Source organism: Sander lucioperca, chromosome 21 (genome assembly GCF_008315115.2).
Source record: "Sander lucioperca isolate FBNREF2018 chromosome 21, SLUC_FBN_1.2, whole genome shotgun sequence".
Lineage (NCBI taxonomy): Eukaryota > Metazoa > Chordata > Actinopteri > Perciformes > Percidae > Sander > Sander lucioperca.
The window spans coordinates 3,520,118-3,541,666 of NC_050193.1; the positions used below are offsets into that span (position 1 = coordinate 3,520,118).

General features: G+C 41.7%; 1 protein-coding gene across 1 annotated transcript in view; it reads right to left on the reverse strand.

Annotated features, from left to right (window-relative positions):
• Positions 1–12,557, reverse strand: part of LOC116049970 (major vault protein) — an 18,855-nt gene extending 6,298 nt beyond the window's left edge. The window contains exons 1-12 of the mRNA XM_031300022.2: positions 12,440–12,557; positions 10,974–11,153; positions 9,015–9,210; positions 8,571–8,694; positions 8,234–8,365; positions 8,010–8,104; positions 7,342–7,578; positions 6,834–6,959; positions 4,627–4,845; positions 2,608–2,849; positions 1,006–1,203; positions 107–251 (exon numbers count right to left, since the gene is read on the reverse strand). Of these exons, the coding sequence (XP_031155882.1) occupies positions 107–251; positions 1,006–1,203; positions 2,608–2,849; positions 4,627–4,845; positions 6,834–6,959; positions 7,342–7,578; positions 8,010–8,104; positions 8,234–8,365; positions 8,571–8,694; positions 9,015–9,210; positions 10,974–11,137 (1,878 nt within the window). The 5' untranslated portion in view covers positions 11,138–11,153; positions 12,440–12,557. The remainder of the gene's footprint in view (positions 1–106; positions 252–1,005; positions 1,204–2,607; positions 2,850–4,626; positions 4,846–6,833; positions 6,960–7,341; positions 7,579–8,009; positions 8,105–8,233; positions 8,366–8,570; positions 8,695–9,014; positions 9,211–10,973; positions 11,154–12,439) is intronic.
• Between the last annotated feature and the right edge of the window lie 8,992 nt (positions 12,558–21,549).

Sequence of the window (21,549 nt, forward strand, 5' to 3'; positions counted from 1 at the left end):
ATGGATGTGCATTAACGTGCTCTATCCCTATCAAATGAATTCATAAATACATCAATAAAGCGAAAAGCTACTGAAACAGAAGAAGAGAGGACAGTGTGATCCAAACCTTGTGGAAATCGTCAAATTGCACGGAGGCGACGGCTCCTCTGACTCGGGAGGCGATGGCTTTGCAGGAGTCTCCGACAAAGTCGGGAACGGAGAAGAGAGCAGCGGCGTCTGCGAGGTCCACCGGAGGCTTTACGTCAAAGTGCCTGAAGAGGAAGAGCGATCACGTTCAGAGACAGTACATTCAAACCCATTTATCACAGAACATCAGGAAGTGTACAGAGTCTTCATTTGTTTATGTTGTCGATATATTATTTGCAAATTCCACAAAAGTGTTGCAGAGGCTACATCCCCACTGCAAAGTTTTGGTTTAAAAAGGAATATCTTCTTTCCCCCTCTCATTCCCACTGCTCTGGCATTTCCCCCTCTCATTCCCCCTGCTCTGGCGTTTTCCACTCTCATTTCCCCTGCTCTGGTGTTTCTCCCTCTCATTCCCCCTGCTCTGGCGTTTCCGAGCCCCTAAACCGGAGACATTAGGCAACACTTCTGACCCGTTTAGGTTTGGAATCTGCAGGGTTGTGTTGCAATCTCAATGGCTCCAAACGGAGACCTTTGGCAACACCGACACTGACGCCAACGTTTTTCCTCCTGATTGGGTCTTATCGGTCACAATATCTTGTTCTCTGAGACTTAAAGCTACTAACGTTACCATGGTAACTACCAGCAGTGGGCGGAGTCTCCACGCTGCCTCCTGTTTATGTCCAGTATACCAGAATGATGATGAGATATGAGGTTTGGGCGTGTTAGTTTAAACAGAGATTAGTTATTCTACTGGAGATAAAAACACTTAAAAAACAAAAATCAGCTTAAAACCAAAACGTAGCGGTGGAAATGTAGCCTTATTGTGGCAATAAACCCATTTTTTCCCGGTTTGGAGTGTGAATCCCAGGTTCCAGTTACCAGTTGTAGGAGAGCTGCAGCTGCAGCCGGGCGTGGTCGGCCGTCTCGATGGTGATGATGTCGGTAAAGAAGTCGGGCCCCAGCAGTAGGCAGATGGCTTTAATGACGTTGGCCCTCTTTGGTTTGTCTCCGGACAGCGACAGCACAGTGAACTGCTCGTCAGGTCCCAGCATCACCATCTCTGGTCCGAACACCACCCTGGAAACAGAACCGCAACATGTTACCATCATATCCCTCCACCCGGACAGGAAACCCAGAGTCCCACCTTCAACCAGTGGCAGTTCTAGACCATTTCAACTGGAGGGGCCAGGCTGGGGCTGGGTAACCGAATATATTAGGCACAAGTGTTACATACCACCAACCCTCCATAGGTTTGGTTCTACAAAGACTAAATGATACACATTTAACAATAAACACAAGAAGACACATTCAGTGTCAACCTACATTTTATCTATCACTGCACATTAATAATATCCTCTCTTTGGGGATAAGGTGGAGATAAAAAATATTTGCCGAAGTTAGGGGGGCCAGAGGGGGGTCGAGGCTTAATATTAAGGTGGCATTGGCCACCCTTGCCCCCCCCCAGTACCGCCACAGTTTGAAGACAAACTATGACTTTCTTGCCTTGCAAAATTCTCTTTTAAATTGACAAATACGTGTGTAATTCGGGTGCCCGGATAGCTCAGTTGGTAGAGCACGCGCCCATATATAGACGTTTACTCCTCGATGCAGCGGGCCCAGGTTCGACTCCGACCTGCGGCCCTTTGCTGCATGTCTATTCCCCTTCTCTCTCCCCTTTCATGTCTTCAACTGTCCTGTCAAATAAAGGCCTTAAAATGCCCAAAAATGTATCTTAAAAAAATAAATAAACGTGTAATTCATCGATCAAAACATTATTAATAATACGAACTAAGCCGTATGCTTTCTCTTTTATACCTCAGGCAATCAGACAGCACAACAATTACTTTAAACGTACATTTTTATAATTTCTGTACTGTATTTATGGTCTATTTGTATTGTATTTATGCTCTCTTTTTATGGGCATTGAGGCGGGTATGAGCACTGTAATTTCCATTTCAATGGATGAAATAAACTTGACTTGATTATTTGTCTCTTGTCTTGCCATCAACTACATCTGTTTGTGAAATAAGGTATAAGGTCTCATGGTGGTCCACCAGAAGGGGAGGGAATTCGCCTCTCTATAATTAAAACATGAAAAAAATCTGAGTAAGCTTCTAATTGCTTCTTATTCCCTTTAGCTGAGCGTATGTTCTAGTTCCCTTTAGCTCAGAGTTAGCTTCTAGTTCCCTTTAGCTTAGAGTTAGCTTCTAGTTCCCTTTAGCTCAGAGTTAGCTTCTAGTTCCCTTTAGCTCAGAGTTAGCTTCTAGTTCCCTTTAGCTCAGAGTTAGCTTCTAGTTCCCTTTAGCTCAGAGTTAGCTTCTAGTTCCCTTTAGCTCAGAGTTAGCTTCTAGTTCCCTTTAGCTCAGTGTTAGCTTCTAGTTCCCTTTAGCTTAAAGTTAGCTTCTAGTTCCCTTTAGCTTAAAGTTAGCTTCTAGTTCCCTTTAGCTCAGAGTTATTCAGGACAGGAAACCCGAGCCCCACCTGGCTGCCTTCTCCCTGTAGTCGTAGACCTGGACGGCGGCATTGTGGGGGACCCTGAAGGAGACCACCTTGGTCTTGTCCCTGGGACGACCGTCATCGTCTCTGGTTCTGGTCCGGTGCGAGCGGTCGGCCAGCGGGTCCAGAGGAGAAGCCAGCAGCGCCTCCACATTGGCAGGAAGCTCCTTCTGCCACAACTCCTCATCCTGAGTCAGCATGTAGGTGTGACCGATCACCGCACGCACCTGAGAGAAGCGGGGGGGATGCAAAGCAGGACTTAACCCAACACCACGGAGAGCAAGGTTTGATGAGTCAGTTCACATTTTAACCTGCAAAGGATTCTCTAACTGGACAAACTAATTCCCATTTCATCCTTTAAAACCATCATATCATCCTTGTTCACAGACATATGCAGTCGCTTCTCTACATCATAATTTTTCCAGCTAAATATTTGAATGGTTTCTCCCCCTCTCTTACTCACCCATGTACCTGTGCACTTATCTCAAGTGTTTATTGTCTTCTGTGTAGTATTTCAAATTGTATTTTATGTAATTTCTAAACTGTATGTATGTCTAATGTATTTATTATCTAGCCCTCCTTCCTTTCCCTAAGTGGCTATTCCACTTGTCAGGCTGCCATTGTAAATTAGAACCTGTTCTTAATGACTTGCCTGAATAATGAAGGTGAAAAAAACCAAAAAAACATTTTAACCTGCAACATCGCTGTCGAAGGGTGATACTTGCACGATAGTATGAATGAAGTAGGAATGTAGTTAAGTAAACACAATACCATTAATGTGGCGGCATCTCACTTGCAAATGGGCCGTAAAATGGGCTGGCAATGAGTTCCTGTAGAACTCTCATTTTTTTAATGTTTTTTTTTTTTTAAATGTTTCTTTATTTTTTTCTTGCTTTATTCAACATTTACTACGCTTTTCCCCCAGCTACCGCCACTATATACACCCCTTAAAGTTTTACAATTATTTTTTTCAAAATTATAGGTCAATAAACCTCATTAAATTTGATTTTATATTTGAGTATATAATAAATTATGAAATATTTTGACAATTAAGTTAAAATCCGAGGAAGACGTTTATCAGAGCTTAGTCAGGAAATGGTTTTTAAACCATTTAAACCGTTTTTTTTCTCCTAATGCTGTAAAATATAATATAACATCTGGAATTCAATGATATTGCGAAGAAAGTTGTATTTTATTTTATTAGATTATTTTTGGCCATTTTTAGGCCTTTATTAGACAGGACAGCTGAAGACATGAAAGGGGAGAGAGAGGGGGAATGACATGCAGCAAAGTGCTGTAGGTCGGAGTCGAACCTGTGCCCGCTGCGTCGAGGAGTAAACGTCTATATATGGGCGCCCGCTCTACCAACTGAGTTTTCCGGGTGCCAAAGAATGTTGTATTGAACCAACCGTGTTGGTTTTTATGGGCAATTTAAAGTTAAAAGAAACCCATATTTTTTGCGTAGAAACTTTGATAAACGGATCAAGTTTGACCCCGAGGACAACAGGCTGTTAAATACAGCTAAATCCATAAGTAAGGCTATCGCCACTGATTTCCTGATTCCATTTGCGATTCACAAGGTCCCGGTTCAATTACATTACCGATTCAATGTCAATTTTGGATATTTCAGTTGCAAAACCAACTTTGCCTGGATATGAAAGAGATTCAAAATTTGTACTAGGTTCCCTCTGACCTGCGGCGTTATTAAAAGTCTGTTTACATTAAAGTAGTTACATTAATGGACTTTTTATTAAACATGAACACAAAAAAGTTAAACTTGAGACATTTCATTCAGATATCTGGAGGCGACAGAGGGAGCCCTTTTAAAATGGCCATGCCAGTTTTTACTTGTCGTGCTTTGTATCAATCCAGAAACTTAATTTGCATGATGGACTTCAACTACACATTATTTTTGGAGGGTTAAAGTTGAAGGGGACCTTATCTTGTTCAGTCTCGTGACATCATAAAAAGCAGCGGTATGTTCCTTTAAAAGCGACTCCGTACCTTTCCAGTTTTGATGTCCCGGACGTAGATGCCCTCGTTCTCGTCCAACGGGATGGCCTGTCGTCTCAGCATCACCTCCACGGCGGCGGGCGGGACGTACTCGATGGGCCCCCGCAGCATCCAGCGGTCTCCGGGGCGACGCAGGACGCCGGGGCTCCTTCGCGAGCGCTTGGCCCTCTCCTCTTCCTCCTCCTCGGGCTCGTCTTCCTCCTCGCCGCGCTGGCAGAGAGAACGGGGGAGAGAGAGGTGGAGGAGGGAGAGAAGGGTTAACGTGGCGATGCATTGGAGTGGTGGAAGAGGGGGAGGAGAGGGAGAGGGAGGAGGAGAGTGACACTGGGAGAAATGAAAGCCAAAGTGGAAGACATTTGAAAAGGCGGAGGGAAACATAAAGGGTGGAGGGAGTGGTTCAAAGAGAAAGACGGGAGAGAGGAAGAAGAAAGAAAGAGTCGGGGTATATTGAGTCAGCCTGGTTAGTAGGGGTGGGAGAAAAAAATCCATTCACGAATGTATTGGGATTTTTTTTTGTGACGATCTTTAAAATGATTATTTTCCCCAGAATCAATACTGCAAGCTCCGTTAGCAGAATACAGCGCTGGAAGAAGTATTCAGATCCTTTACTGCAGTAAAAGTACTAATACCACACTGTTAAAAATACTCTGGTACGAGTTAAAGTCCTGCATTGAAAATGTAGTAAAAGTCTGTAAATATCATCAGGAAAATGTAGTTCATCTTGAAAAAGCAAGAAAAATTGTCTAAAAAAGAGCAACAAGAAAGTGGCAAAAATACATACTACCTTATTTTTTTGATGTTTTTGCCTTTTCTCAATACATAAATGATTTATCAGAACTTTAATATATTTTGATGTTCCTCCATTCTGTTGTGACAATAAAACAAACAATTTTATTTTTAAACTGCTTCATCATATTATTTTAGTGATGACTCATAAATAACTACAAATAACTAATGTTAGGGAAATCTGTTTGTGTTTTGTTACGCATTTCTGGATTTATTTATTTTTTAAATATATAATCGGCCGATACAAATCGGAATATCGGATTTTCAAAAATCACCAAATATTTGTATCGATATCGGCCTTAAAAATCCTATATCAGTCGGGCTCTAAACCCTGACCAATAAAACGCTGTACTCTGGCCCATACATACAGTATAATAAGAGTTTAAAGCAGTCAACCCAAACCCACTCCCCTTTCCTCAGAAATCAACGTGATAAGCTGCAGCATCAGCAGACGCCTCTGGGCACATTAATCAGTGAAGCCAGGTGAGACTTTAAACCTTTCAACCACAGAGGACAGAGACACACCTCTGACTTCTCACCTCATTCCAGGCTGACGAGATCGTTACACCTTTGTTTTTCTAATCACTTCTACGAGATAAACCGGTTGCACAAGACGAGCTTTACAAACCATCTGAGTGGGCTCACCGCTCATTCCTCACTCCATCACAGATATTTCATTCCGACCAGCAGCACACACAAGATGAACACACAAGGGCGTAACTTTGGGTTCAATATTGTGGGGGGGGGTTGAGATCTCCGCTCTTGAGCAAAATTGATATTTTGAGCGTATCAAACACTTCATTTCCTGCATTCTGGGGAATTTGCAGACATCTGCAACAATTTATGCCTTATCTTCATCAACTTACGGTGGAAAATGTCTGTTTATGGTTATGGGTTGTTTTTTTTCGGGGGGGGGGGGGGTTTGCACTGGCCAGTTTTGATTATTGGGGTTGTCTCTCTCTGTTCTTTCTCTAGCTCGCTCCACCGCCACATAGTGCTCTAGGATACTGTAGCAGTAGCTGTTATGGCAACAAAAAGATGCTCTCGGCTGCTTTTTGGGACCAAAAAAAAGCTACACTACACTACTACTACAAAAGCGGGGAAAAATTCTAAGGTTCGGCAGAAACCCAACCCCGTCAAAAAGCCCAATATTCAGTCGAATCCTGGATTCGGTGCATCCCTGGTAAGAAGCCTGGACTCTTTCATAACAGAGGTAGTTACATATATTATTCTGCAGAATGAGGACTTTTACTTGTGGTACTTTAACTTTATTTTGATGCCTATACTTTTGTACTTTTGAATGCAGGACTTTAACTTGTAACAGAGTATTTCCACACTGGGGTATTACTGCAGTAAAGCTGCGTTGCCATGGCACTCTTCATGCAACTCAGCACGCTGTTGTGATTTCTAACCTCCTGGGTGTCGTTGAACGCCTCCACGGCTCGAAGGACCAGACCCTCCTCTTCCGACAGCACATACACGTCCTGGATGCCCTGTTCAAGGCGCTCGCCCGGCTGCAGGAAGAAAGAGCGCTCGCCCTGGCAGAGAGAAAGAAAACAAGTTACCAGGATGTAGAAGTGAATATTCGTGCAGAACAGAATGAGATACATTAGCGGCGGTTTAGTTGAAAACAGGATTTTTATGCTGCAGAAACTAGACACACAAAATATTCTGTGATGTTTAGAAAGTTGCTCTTTACAAGACTGGAGTAAGCAAAAGTTCTATTAAACACTTGAAACTTTAGGCTGTTGAGTTGTGAGCAAGTTGTGGGGGTGTGGGGGAGAGAGGGGGAGTGTATTTTAAGATATGCGACAGTCCATCAGAGTGCTCCAACGAGCAGCATTTGTGTATATATTTAGTTTTAGTTAGTACTTTTACTGCAGTAAAAAGGACCTAGATACTTCCAGTACTGGTCCTCACCTTCACCACCCTCTTCTGTCCCAGCTGGGGTTTCCCGTCGGGGCCAACCGGGTCCAGGATCACGCAGTACTGCCGGCTGCTCAGCGTGGTCACCTCCACCACGCCCACCACCTCCTCGGACACAGACGGGATGTGAGCCTCCCTGTCTTTCATGGTGACCAGCCACTCCTCCCCCGTACGCCGGTCCCGCCCGCCGGCGTCCTTAAAGGGCCGCAGGGCGCGGACATGAAGCGCTTTCTGGGGGAAACCACAAGAGAAGCTTTCATCAGAACAAACGTTTTGGTGATTTAAGGTCCAGATGCTGTGCAGACAGCATCTTTTCAAGTGTAAAAAACAACAAAGAAGAGCTAGCCAGCTACGTGCTGAAAGGAATGATTGTAAAGATTTACTAAGAATACGTTTAGGGCATTTCCTCTCTAACTGGATCGTTTTGGGACTGATTGGTGGGATTGCTGTGGATGAAGTACCCACAGAGATATACTGGTAAGAGATAATGATGTTTAACCATGTGTCAGCTAATTTAAATAGCTCACATTACTGGATTGTGTCAACAGTTAACTTCATTTAATATTGTATGTGGCGTTTTCTTTTGCGGGGTGCAAATGTTCCACCAAAACAAGTTCCTTCCTGAGACCATTTATCAGAGCGGCCGTCGCTGCGTCCCTCACCTTGTCTGTCAGGATGAAAGCGTTGACGATATCGATGACTTCCTCGTGAGCACCTGGAAGGTACGCTCCCACCTTACTGACCAGCCACTCCTCACCTGAAACACACACACACACACATTCATACAGTCAGGAACACAGGTCTGCTCTCAGCACTGGAAGGGGGGGGTGAGAGAATGTATGTATGTATGTATGTATATATGTGTGTGTGTGTGTGTGTGTGTTACCTGTGACCCTGCGGACCCCCTGTCTGTCCGTCCCCTCCTTGCGAGCTCTCAGTCTGATGGCCTGGTTCTCTCTGATCACCGTGGCTTTGATGGTCTCCAGCACGGCCACCTCCTTCCTGGGGATGTAGGTCCCTGACACACAAAAACACTCAGTCACATTTTATATACACACACAGTATATATGTATACACAAATCTAAGGCACTCGTATTTAGAGAAAGGTAAAAACGCCCATTCTGAAGAATACTACTGAAAAGACTTTTAAGAAGGAACTAAAGTGATGTTATTCTGAGGGTAGTGAGAATGGGCCAGACGGAATCTCCAGTTCAAACCCCCACCTGGTCCCTCGAACAGCCACTCGTCTCCGGCCACTCTCTTCACCCCCACCTCCCCCTGGAAGTCCAGCAGCGCCTGGAGACGCAGCGCCGTGTCGGGGTACACGATCTGCAGCGGAGTCACGTCCTGCACACGCACACACACACACACACACACACACACAAACAACGCATCTTATTATCAAATCATACTTTATTCATACAAGCAAATGTAGCACAACGTGCTTCAAACAAACTTACGCACACACGTACAACCATGCACGCACACACACACACACAAACCAACGCACACACCCACACACACAACCATGCACACATGCATGAACACACCGACCACGCATACATGCACGCACAAACTGACATGCACACACTTCCGACTTTTTTTTCTAAAATATTTAGACTTTCTCAAAATATTCCAAACATATTCCAGAGCAGTGTGGGCCAGACCTGCTGAATCTCCTCTCCAGGGTACAGGGGGAAGGGGTCCTGGGTCAGACGGATCTCCAGGTCGGCGTGGCGGAGTTTGGCCTGCCCCGATTGGTCGAAGAGGACTTGCTTGTCATCATCGCGGGCCACCGGGTTGATGACCACGCAGTAGTGACGCGGCGGCACCATGATCATCCGAACCGGCATGAACAGCACTCTGAAAAACGTTTTTTAAAAAAAAAGTGACAAATTGTAAACTAAAACTAGAAAAACGTCGGCGAGAACATCGGAAAAAAAAGACAAAATGTCAATAAAAAAAGAAAAAAGAAAAGACAATAACCATCACTACAATTTCTGTTAAAAGCCCGTCAGAAACATAAGAAAAAGAAACAAAAATTTAAAAAAAAAAAAAAGGTCGTTGACAAAAATGTTGATAAAAATGTTGAAAAAATTAAAAGTAAAATAAAAACCGCCAAAAACTTCAGAAAAATGTTAAAGTAAAAAAAAAAAAAAAAAAAAAAAAAAAAAACGACAATAACCATCGCTAAAAAATGTTTTTAAAAGCCTGTCAAAAACATAAGAAAAAGCAACAAAAAATTGTAAATTAAAACTAAAATGTCGGCAAAAGAAAATATATAAAAAAAAATAAAAATAAAAACGAAGCGGCAGGAAATAATCAGCAATAAAAAAATAACGTTAGTTGCAGCTCTACATGTATAAAATGTCAGATTTTTAACCTTTGGGTTGTCTTCCCGTAGATCCTTCCGGGTCAAAACAGAAAATGAACTTTTTTTTATGCTTTTTCCAAGGTTTTTGTCACTTTATTCAACGCTTTTTTTAATGCATGGTCAATAAACCTAATTTAAATGACATTATACCTGATTTGTGAGTTATAAGAAGCAGAAATTATGAATTATTTTGATTAATAGTTAAGTTTAGAGGATGTTGAGTGAATCACAGACAGGTTTATGTCAATGTTTAGTCAGGATATGGTTTTAAAAACCATTTAAACATTTTGGAAATGCTATAAAATTAAATAAAAACACCCAAAATTCTATGTAAGTAATCATTCATTTTACCTGCGTAGAATGTTGTCTGGGTTCCATACATTGTACACCATGCTTTCAAGTTATTTTTGGGGAATTTGGTTGACAGAAACCCATATTTCTGATATAAAAAAAAAAACTGGTCAAATTTGACCCAAGGACAACAGGAGGGTTAAGAAATCTCAACATATTGAACCGTAACCTCTGTACCATGATACGGATACACAGCTGACCCATTCCAGTTTACACAGCTAACTTATCCCAGTTCATCTCTGGGACACAAAAGTCTTTCAATCAAACACAAAGTGCTGAACCTCTGCACCTTATTGTTCATGTGTGTCAACATGGATCATAATCAATCACAAGATTAAAGATCTGAAGTCTCTAAGGGGCGTTTTCTTTACACTTTGGTCTGTTCCAGCCCTCCAAAAAGAACTCGGACCTATTAGTCAGCATCTTTTTTGCGCATATGGGAACACTTTAAAAGCAACGCCGGCCATTGTTTTGGGGCCAGCGGACACGCTCTTATTTTGAAAGAGCTGTAAAACCCGACCGTAGTGACAACACAACGTATATTCTGTACCGCTAAAAAGCACTTCATCTGAGTTTTTAAACTGTAACATAAGGCACAGTGCCCTATTAAATTAAATGCATACGTTTTATGTACCAAGAATTATGGATTTCTTCTTCATCAACATTTATTTTGGGCCCGTGGCCTTCCGTCTAGAAACATTTTGGGCCTTTGGTATAAAAGAATTTGGGCACTTCTGATTTTAAGCAGTAAAGTGAGGACATCTGTGTCTTCTGATCTGGTTTTTTTTTTCCAAGATTTCTCCCAAATGATTTGCCCCAAATGTGTGGGTCAAACTTTAGTATGTGTGTAAGACCCACCCCCCAGAGCCAGATGAACCAATCAGGATGTGTGGTCTCTGACCTCTCGTTGTCCTGGCGGATGTACGTGAGCGGTCCGATCTCCACCCGGGCGATGTTGGTGTTCTGGTCCAGGACGTGGATGTAGTGATGGGGCGGGATGCGGATGATGGAGGCCCCCCCCGGCCCCTCAGACCCCGGCCCCTGGTGTCCTCCATGCATAGACATGATTCAAACTCAAAAACTGCAGACAGAGAGAGACAGAGAGGGAGGGAGAGACAGAGAGGGAGGGAGGGAGGGAGAGACAGTTGGAAGAAAAATGACTTTTAAAGACTCTGAGCTTTATGTTGAAGTGAATGACAAAACAAACATCAGGTATGTAAAGCTCAGGTATGCACACGGACACACCTGCTACACAGAGAACCCACACAGAGTACACAGATACACACACGGAGTACACAGAATACACACACCTCTCTGTGCATACAGAGCATTAAGTGTTCCTCTTGTCATCTGACAGACCATCAATCATTTATCAGTTCAGGTCAAACAGTTTCTCAACTCATGTTTGTTCCAACTCCCCCACCTGCAATCACACTTTATAAAAACTGATTATTATGGGGTTCGCTCAGGGACACACCCAGCACCGCCTCACACTCACAGACAGAGATAGATATCAGTTATTGATTATGATTTCAAGGATGAGGCAACATTAACATACAAATAAAACGCCTGAGCCATGCTTTTTAAAAATATGGGGTTATGAGAAAGAGACATTCGGACAAAAACACATAAAAACAAAGATGGAAAATGTCTGAGTTTCAGGAAGGAGGAGGAGAAAGGAGTGGCCTCTGCAGGGAAAATATCAACTGGATTGTTCAGTACAGAGTGCATCAGCTCCGCCATACACTGCCTGTTTACAACATACATCTGTTCTTTCTCAGAGTCACATAACACACGCTCTATGTGTAGTTAGTTAGTGTTGACCAAGCACATACAGCCTTTATGTACAGCATGTAACTGCAGGAAGGTGGAGGCTCTTCCTGGTTGAACGCAATGACGCATTGTTAAAACTTGATACCAAACTCCCATTACAAACCCTACAAATTGAAGGTCTCTTTCGTGTTAGGCAGTGTTTAGGCGTGGCAGAACATTGATTAAGATATGTGTGGAATTATAAAGAAGCTGCGTCACGTACGGCGTGCATTCTTAACACAAACTAGCCATTTTTACGGATTAATCTTAACTCTAATGGATAGAATCGCTCCGCTCGACTGCGTGACGCTTACGTAACGTTGGGCGGAAGAACGCCGGGAATTAGTGGACAAACAATGGTTCAAGTTGAGATTTTGTGGAACAGGGTTCTGTAACGTGTACCAGATTCTAGCCGATGTAAAGTTACGCCTACTCTTCCACAAAACGTGTTGAATTGTATTCTATAGAGCACGGATATTTGCCGATACGCGATGAAGTTTTAAATGTTGAGATTTTAGAGCGGAGTTCGGCGAGGAGCGGTTGCGGTGTTCTTACCTCGTTCGTGTGAGGCTCAACAGCTCGGACGGTTCCTGGCTCTGACTGACTGGGGCTCCTTGCTGGAAACTTATGAAGGAACCACGGAGCCAGCTGTCATCTGGAGGGGGGGTGTGTCTGCTGTTTGGTTATCCCGGAAACACGGATCAAAAGCCACGTGACTGACCGACTGCAGAGCTGCGTCACAGTCAGATGGCGGCTCTTCTGATTGGTCAGTGCGTAAAGCTATCTGTATCTCAATGGACTATTAATTCAAAGTCCTGAATGTAAAAATCAAAAACCAATGGTAAAAACACAGCCAGCGCTGTAATGTAACTAAGTACATGTACTCCAGCAGTGGCGCAAAAGTGGGTATGCGCTATATATGCATAATCGCATATTTTATTACTAGGGTTGCAATTTATAATCCTCATTATCAATTAATATGTGGATTATTCTCCTGATTAACTGGTCCGAAATGTTATGGTTTATTATCTCAGTAGACAACGAAGCAAATCCTCATATTTCAGAGGCTGGAACCATGTTCCAACAATGTTTTGCATTTTTGCTTGAAAAATGATCCGTAAATTGGTTATAAATTGTAACATAAAAAAATAAACATGGTTTTATATCAACATTTATTGCCTCATCAGCGGCTAGAAGAAGTCATTTTCAGGAGACTTATCAAAGTAGAATCAAGAAGAAATCTAAGGTTAGAAAGGTTGAGAAAACTTTGGCTTGTTTGTAAATACTGTCAACCCTTTGGAATTTTGGATAAGTCACCTAGTAAAACAGTAGTTTAATAAAAGTAACTGTACTGTGGATATTTGTGAAATGATCTTAATAACAGAGCAGTTGTATGGTGATGAGTCACTGTGAGCTCTATCATATTGTACCCCTTGCACATACAAAGCAGACAGACACTCATATATCCCTTACGGCACAATATTTATTCAACAATATACAGATTAATTTCTCTCTACATCTCAGACTGATCTTCAGTTATGTTATATTTATCTTGCTTTCACCTTTTTACATTTTATATTTACAAGATTTAAAATAAGTCTTTTTCTCCATTTATATAACATCAATAGTACAGTGTTATCACATCGTCCAGCAGCTTTCCTTGGAGCATCTAGATTAGATTCATCATTGATAATCTGTCTATAGGCTATCTCATACACCAACTGACGTCTTTGAGCCAGTGGCGCAAAAAGTGGGTATGCGCAATATGGCGCATAGGGGCACAGCACCATGGGGGGTGCCAAAGCAATGGTTAAAAATAATTTCTGCATTTCCTCAATGTTATTATATAACATTTTAGAGGACTAACAGGCTAGAGTAGGCGCCCTGTCTCATAAGATTCCATCATAGAATTCTGACATAGAAGAGGGGGGTGGGGGGGGGGCGCCGTGAGCGCTGAGTGAGCAGTGAAGTAGAGTAGTATGGAAAAAGAAAAAGAACAAAGCAAAACAGCTGTTGGGGCTAAAAATAGAAAAAGAAAGAGGGAAAAGGAGATAACATGTCCAGGGATGTGACAGCAGTTAAATAAGTGGATGGTGAGAGGCAACAGGTAGGATTTTAAGTGTGACATCTGTGCTTGGAGGCTTGCAAATATTAATGTTAACAGACTAGCTAGTGTTTGCTAACACTGGGAATGTAGCAGCCAAATGGGGGTTTATGGCTAGCTTACAATATGCAAAACCGAGGTTGCTGAGCTGGAAACTGGTAAATATAAGGTAGCATGTACAATAAATGACAAGAATCTGGAAAACATAACTTATGCAATAACTCTGGTTTACCATGGAATCATGCATCGATTTGCTACCAAACTTGGAGGCTTGCTAATATTCATGTTAACAGACTGGCTAGTGTTTGCTAAGTTAATGCAAACCAATGTTGCTGATAGCTACATTTAGATTTTGGTTAAACCCTATGGTACCAATCCCATGCATGACATATCTCAATTTTATTAAGGTAAAATAACAACTGGTAAATATAAGGTAGCATGCACAATAAATGAGAAGAAAAGAAATAAATAAATATGAAAAGAATATATATATATATATATATATATATATATATATATATATATATATATATATATATATATATATATATATATATTTAAAATACAAAATGTGAATGTAATTTCAACAGCAGCACAACCTTACTGCATAATAGTTGTCTTATCAGATGCCATCACTAGGCTGATTTAAGAATTGAATTTAGGCTGCTATATTTAACAGTGAGTTCATTTCATTCAGGTGTGAGGATGGTGGATCAGGAAAGACAGGGGAAGGCAACAGGTAGGTCTAACATTAGGTGGAAGTGTAGGGGGAGCCACTTGATACCAACAGATTCATTTCTTAATATTAGTGATATGGAAAAACTAATGAAAAATCTATTACATAATGTTTGTTTGACAATATGTCTTAGTGGAGAAGAACACAGGCAAGGAGTGAATGAGACAGACATGAGGTCTGAGACCAGTGATGACATCAAGTAGAGATGAGACCAGTGATAGTATCAGGTAGATATGAGACCAGTGATAGTATCAGGTAGATATGAGACCAGTGATGGCATCAGGTAGAGATGAAACCAGTGATGACATCAGGTAGAGATGAGACCAGTGATAGCATCAGGTAGAGATGAAACCAGTGATGACATCAGGTAGAGATGAAACCAGTGATGACATCAGGTAGAGATGAGACCAGTGATGGCATCAGGTAGAGATGAGACCAGTGATGACATCAGGTAGAGATGAGACCAGTGATGACATCAGGTAGAGATGAGACCAGTGATGACATCAGGTAGAGATGAGACCAGTGATGGCATCAGGTAGAGATGAGACCAGTGATGACATCAGGTAGAGATGAAACCAGTGATGACATCAGGTAGAGATGAGACCAGTGATGACATCAGGTAGAGATGAGACCAGTGATGACATCAGGTACAGATGAGACCAGTGATGACATCAGGTACAGATGAGACCAGTGATGACATCACGTAGAGATGAGACCAGTGATGACATCACGTAGAGATGAGACCAGTGATGACATCAGGTCAGTTCTATTAGTTAGACCACACAAAACTAAATGTCCAGTATGGTTTGAAGTTCTGTTGACCAACCTATTCACTGTGTCCTTTTTGGGGTAAAAATAGTGCAGACAGAGATGGAAAGCCACTCACCACTCAAATCACATCAACCAGGGGTGATGATTAGGTTGCTAATTGTCACAGTTTGGTTGCCAAGGGCAACCGTTAATGTCGCTGATATACTTTAAAATAAACCTTTATTATTTAAAGCACATACATGATGATGTCCGGCACACTTCTTTTTTTGGGGGGGGCGCGCCAAAATTGTTGCTGCATACCCCTCTGACACTGGATAGTTGCGCCCCTGTATTCCAGTACTGTACTTCAGTACCAAATGTTGAGGTACTTGTACTTTACTTGAGTCTTTTCTTTTCATGCCACTTCTACTCTGCTACATTTCAGAGAGAAATATTGGACTTTTTACTCCACTACATTCATCTGTTACAGCTTTAGTTATAGTGCAGATTAATGGCATATTTCAAGAGAATCGTTCAAATTGGTATACAAGCATGACATTTGGCACAGATACTCTCTAAGGGTCACTTTTTGGGAAAAAGGCGTTGGCCACCCAAAAATTCAACATGGCAGCCATTTTTTCAAGATGGCCGCTATTTCTGTCAAATGCTCATTATGTCAATCGTTCAAACAGTGATGTAGGCATAACATTTTGTGAAAATACTCTCTTAAGAATGTTTTTTTGGAAAACGGTTTTCAAAAATTCAAGATGGCAACCATTTTTCAAGATGGCCGCCATTTCTCTTGAATCCTTACATCAATTTTTCAAATGGTGATGATATCATCAAATTTGGTACAAATATTCTTCAACGAACATTCTCATGGAAAAAGGTGTGTGCCACTAAAAAATTCAACATGGCGACCATTTTCAATGGCCACCATTTCTGTCAGAGCTCAATTTAATGGGTTATGGAAGGTTTTGTTTAATAGAGTGAATATCATTACACAACCAGGGCACACTGGTGACTTTACTGCTGTGGAACTCAGCATGGGGTTCAGTGTCAGCTGATCTAGTTTTACTTACACTGTAGTTCTTGACTAGTAGTAATAGTATAGCTAAGTTTAGCTGTTTAACAGCCCCTCATCAATTAGCTAGTAATAGATGTAGTTAGATAGCCGCACCTGTATTGACAGGTTGTGCCAGCGCGGGAGAGCCGAGCCAATGGTAAGCGGGGCAATACATGACTTGTTCATGTATGCTTACCTGGAAGGTGTACAGATCACACGGGACTTAAATGGCACTGGATGAATGCTCGGGCTAGGTGTAGGTGACCCGAACCTAGTTGTATCCCATACCTGAAAGGATAACCCCTCGGCCTTGTGGTGGGCCGAGAGCCGATTTCCTGATTCTGGACCGTGATGTATATGTACACCTTCCTGGATATGTTGCCCCCAATACAACACTTGCTGACTGCCAAGCACGGAGGCATTGGCTACCATTTTTAACAGTCTTTATTATGACTCGGCAGGGCACAACCTCTCAATCTCAGGTTGGACACTCTAACCACAAGGCCTTTGAGCTGGTAAAAATGTGACTAGAACTTATGTTTTTTTTTTTTCAATCCTTCCTTTTAACTCAGTCCCAACAGAGTACACTATTAAAACAACACCCACCTTGAAAAAATGAATCTTGAAATTTTGCGATTGCCTTTTTCTAAAAGTGTGGCCGTTAGAGTATTTTTGCTAACATGCATGTGTGCATCAGTGTACATACTACCGAAATGACGGCCATCTTGGAAAAGGTCTCCATCTTGAATTTTTTATTGACCATCCATTTTTCCAAAAAGTGGCCTTAACAGAGTATTTGTGGCATATTTTCTGTATCACTATTTGGAAACAGTGGCAATGAACATAGGACAGGAATGGCAGCCATCTTGAAAAATGGTTTCCATCCTGAATTTTTACTGGCCACTTCCTTTTTCTAACAGTGGCCCTTCCTCTCTGTGGACTGCACCTTGCCGTGGAGGAGAGGCTTGTGTACTCCAATGAACCTGAGAGCTATGCCGGCGGGGATTTTATATCCCTGGCAAGTTTAACTAAGGTCAAAGGAGAGGAGGCAGACAAAGCAGACATTATGACTATTTGACAGAAATGGTGGCCATCTTGAAAATGGTCGCCATCCTGAATTTTTGAGTGGCACATACCTTTTTCCAAAAGAGTGTTCCTTCTGCCTAATTTTATGCTTGCATTACCATTTGAACAATTGAAATAATTAATTAATTAATTAATTCGACAGGAACGGTGGCCATCTTTAAAAATGGCGGCCATCTTGAATTTTTGAGGGACAAGCATCTTTTTCCATTAACATGTCCTTTAGAGAGTATTTGTATCAAATGTTATGTTTGGATCACTGTTTGAATAATTGATATAATAAGCGTTGAATAGCAATATTATAACATGTTGAATTTTTGAGTGGCCAACGCCTTTTTCCAAAATAGTGGCCCTTAGAGAGTATCTGTGCCAAATTTGTTGTTGTTGTGTGCTGCCAGGTTGACATCTGTCTTTGTGTATTGAGAAAAGACACCAAAACATTGAAAAAACTGTAGAAAAAAAAAAATGCGAAAAACTACCCCTCAATAAAGCGACAAAAACGTTTCCAACCTCCCCCCAATAATCAAATCTGGGCTTTTTTTATTTATTTATTTTTTTTAAGTTTTTGTTCCGTTTTAAGGTTGTCGACGCATATTTTTGCCGTTTTTTTGTTGCTCTTTTTTCAACGTTTGTGTCACCTTTTTCAAGTTTTTTTTAGGACAATATTTGCGATATGTGTCGCCTTTATTAAAAATTTAAGTTTTGCCACTTTTTTCGAAATTTGTCACCTTTTGACATTTTGTTGCTTTTTCGAGATGAACTACATTTTCCTGATGATACTTACAAACTTTTACTGAAGTTACATTTGTTGCCAATGCAGGACTTTAACTTGTAACAGAGTATTTTAACAGTGTGGTATTAGTACTTTTACTGCAGCAAAGGATCTGAATACTTCTTGCAGCACTGTATTCTGCAAACGAAGCTTTTCACTGCTTTTATTGTCCGTCCTCAGAGTGTGAAGCAGGGATTGTGTGGTGTTGACCGAGTGATGAAAGACGAGCTGAGGGTGTGTGTGTGTGTGTGTGTGTGTGTGTGTGTGTGGTTTGACAAAGGTTGGAATGGGGAGAGGTGGTCATAAACCGGCTCAACACGGCCAGGGTTTAACTCTGTAAATAGCAAACTAATAATGGTAAACAAAGTGTCGTTGCTATGGAGACGATACACCGTCTCGTCTCGTCTCATTGGTATGAACTGGCAGGTTATAGCTCCATTGTGTAATTTTTTTAATGTTAATTCTTAGCAAAAACCCCTTTGTTCTTTCACAAGTATTTGTATTTATTTAACCTTTATTTAACCAGGTAGGCCGTTGAGACAACAGCGTCCTGGCCAAGAAATGCATAGGCGTGCAAGACAACATACAGTTTCACATACAATACGATACAGGAATACAGAATACAATAGGCTACATAAAGTGCAGATTAAGTAGGCATTACAAAACCGGTGCAAGGTGAGTTGTAAGTAAGACGAAGGGTATGCAAAAGTGATATGTTAATAACACAATATACATGAATAGACAGTCTATATCAGTGATGAGATGTAGTGTAGAGCCACACAAAACAAAATATGAACAGTTAGTGCGAATTATGATCTAGTTAGTGGTGTTGAGTCAGTTATAACGCAATATATAAGAATAAGCAGTCTATGTAAATGCTGAGATGTAGTGAAGAGTCGCTATACAGTTAGTGCAAATTGTGGTCTGGTTAGTGATATCAGTCAGTAATAACACAGTTAACCGGAATAGACAGTCTATGTAGATGTCGAATGTCATGCAAAGTCAATTTACAGTTAGTGCAAATAGTGGTCTAGGTAGTGATGTAGATCAGAAATAACACGATATGCATGAATAGACAGTCTAGAAAATGCTGAGATATAGTAAAGAGTCAGTATACAGTTGGTGCAAAGTGTGGTCTAGATGATGATGTAGGTCAGTAATATCACAATATACATGAATCTATAAATGCTGAGATGTAGTAGAGAGTCAATATACAGTTAGTAACAAAGGTTGGAGGAATGACAGTTGAGCGTACAATGTATAGTGCAAAAAGGTGTAAACAGAATATGATAGCAATGCAGGAGAAAATGTGCAACTGTGCATATATGCAATGGGGCGTGACTGAGGTAATGGATTGCAGTAATGCAATAGGGGGGTGCGAGAGCAGAGCATGAATGATGGAGAACGGTTAGCACTTACAGTGATTGGACAGGCGCTCAGACAGATGTACTTTGAAGGCAGTTAATGAGATAAAGGTTTTGAGTGTCAGGTTTGTGCATTCCAATCGTTTGTAGCTGAGAACTGGAAGGAGTGGCGGCCAGAGGAGGTGTGGGCTTTTGGGGTGACCAAGGAGATGTAACTGCTAGAGCGCAGGTTGAAGTGTGGGTGCGTGAGCTATGGTGACCAGTGAGCTTAGGTACAGCGGGGCTTTGCCTAGCAAGGACTTGTAAATGAGTTAGTACCAGTGCGTTAAGCGACGAGTGTGTAACGAGGGCCAGCCATCTAATACATAGAGGCTGCAGTGGTGGGTGTTAGGGGGGGCTCTAGTCACGAAACATATGGCACTGTGATAAAGAACATCCAGTGTTTTCAGGAGAGAGTTTGAGGCAGTTCTGTAGATGACATCACTGAAATTGAGAATTGGTAAGATTGTCATTTTCACCAAGGTGAGTTTGGCAGCATGAGTGAAGGAGGCCCTGTTGCAGAATAGCAAACCGATCCTGGACTTAACTTTATACTGAAGGTGGGTTATGTGTTGCTGGAAGGAGAGAGAACAGTCTAACCAGACACCTAAGTATTTGTACACCGCCACGTTTTCTAGTTCCAACCCATCGAGCATGGTAATGCTAATTGGGTGGGCAGGGGTTTGCAGCGAACGATTGAAAAGCATGAACTTGGTTTTGCCAGAGTTTAGCAGGAATTGGAGGTTTCGGAAGGAGTGCTGGATGGCATTGAAGCTCTCCTGGAGGTTTGATAGCACAGTATCTAACGAGGGGCCGGATGTGTACAGGATGGTGTCGTCTGCATATAGGTGGATTTGAGAATTCCCAGCAGCAAGAGCCACATCATTGATGTATAGGGAGAAAAGAGTCGGCCTGAGAATCGAATCTTGTACTACCCCCGTAGAGACATCCATAGGTTCAGACAGCAGGCCCTCAGATTTAACGCGCAGGATCCTATCAGAAAAAGTTATTGAACCACGCGAGGCAGTTATGAGAGAACCCAAGGTAATTCAGTCTGTCGATGAGAATACGATGGTTAACAGAGTCAAAGGCCTTACACATGTTCATTCATGTGTAATTACTTCCACCAACTAATCAAAGTATTCTTGTAAGCGTAGAATCTGCCATTCAGAATCATTCAAGTTTTATAGTTGCTTGGCTAACTATAGCATGATTGTGCATAACGCTAGAACGACGTTTAGGATACTTTTCCTCGCGTCGATGATGAAAAAGGATTGTCTACCTTATAACATAAACGTAATCATATGTGTCGTGATTTCCCTGGCAGAAAACGTATGTAATGGAGTTGTAACACAGTTACTAGCTACAGCTAGAACAGCTGCGTGTAAACGATAGAGATACTAAGAGCTAATTTCAGTTTTATTGACATGACTGTTCATACTGCTCAGAGAAATATATTAAAAACACAAACCTCCGTTGCTTCTCTCCTACGCTGTAAACATTGCCTTACAATCTCGTACAATATACAGAATAACGATAGCACTGAATGTTTGGGAACCTAATAGCTGATATTAGCAATGAAATGGTACCAAAATAACGTCAAACTATTATTACACTGGAAGGAACACTCACGGACAAAGTCATACTTCTTGGAATAATACGGCCACCCTAGGAGTTACTAGAAAGTAATATTCGGTTGGTTGTCATATACAATTTCACCGCTAGATGGGAGAAATTCTTACACAATGTAC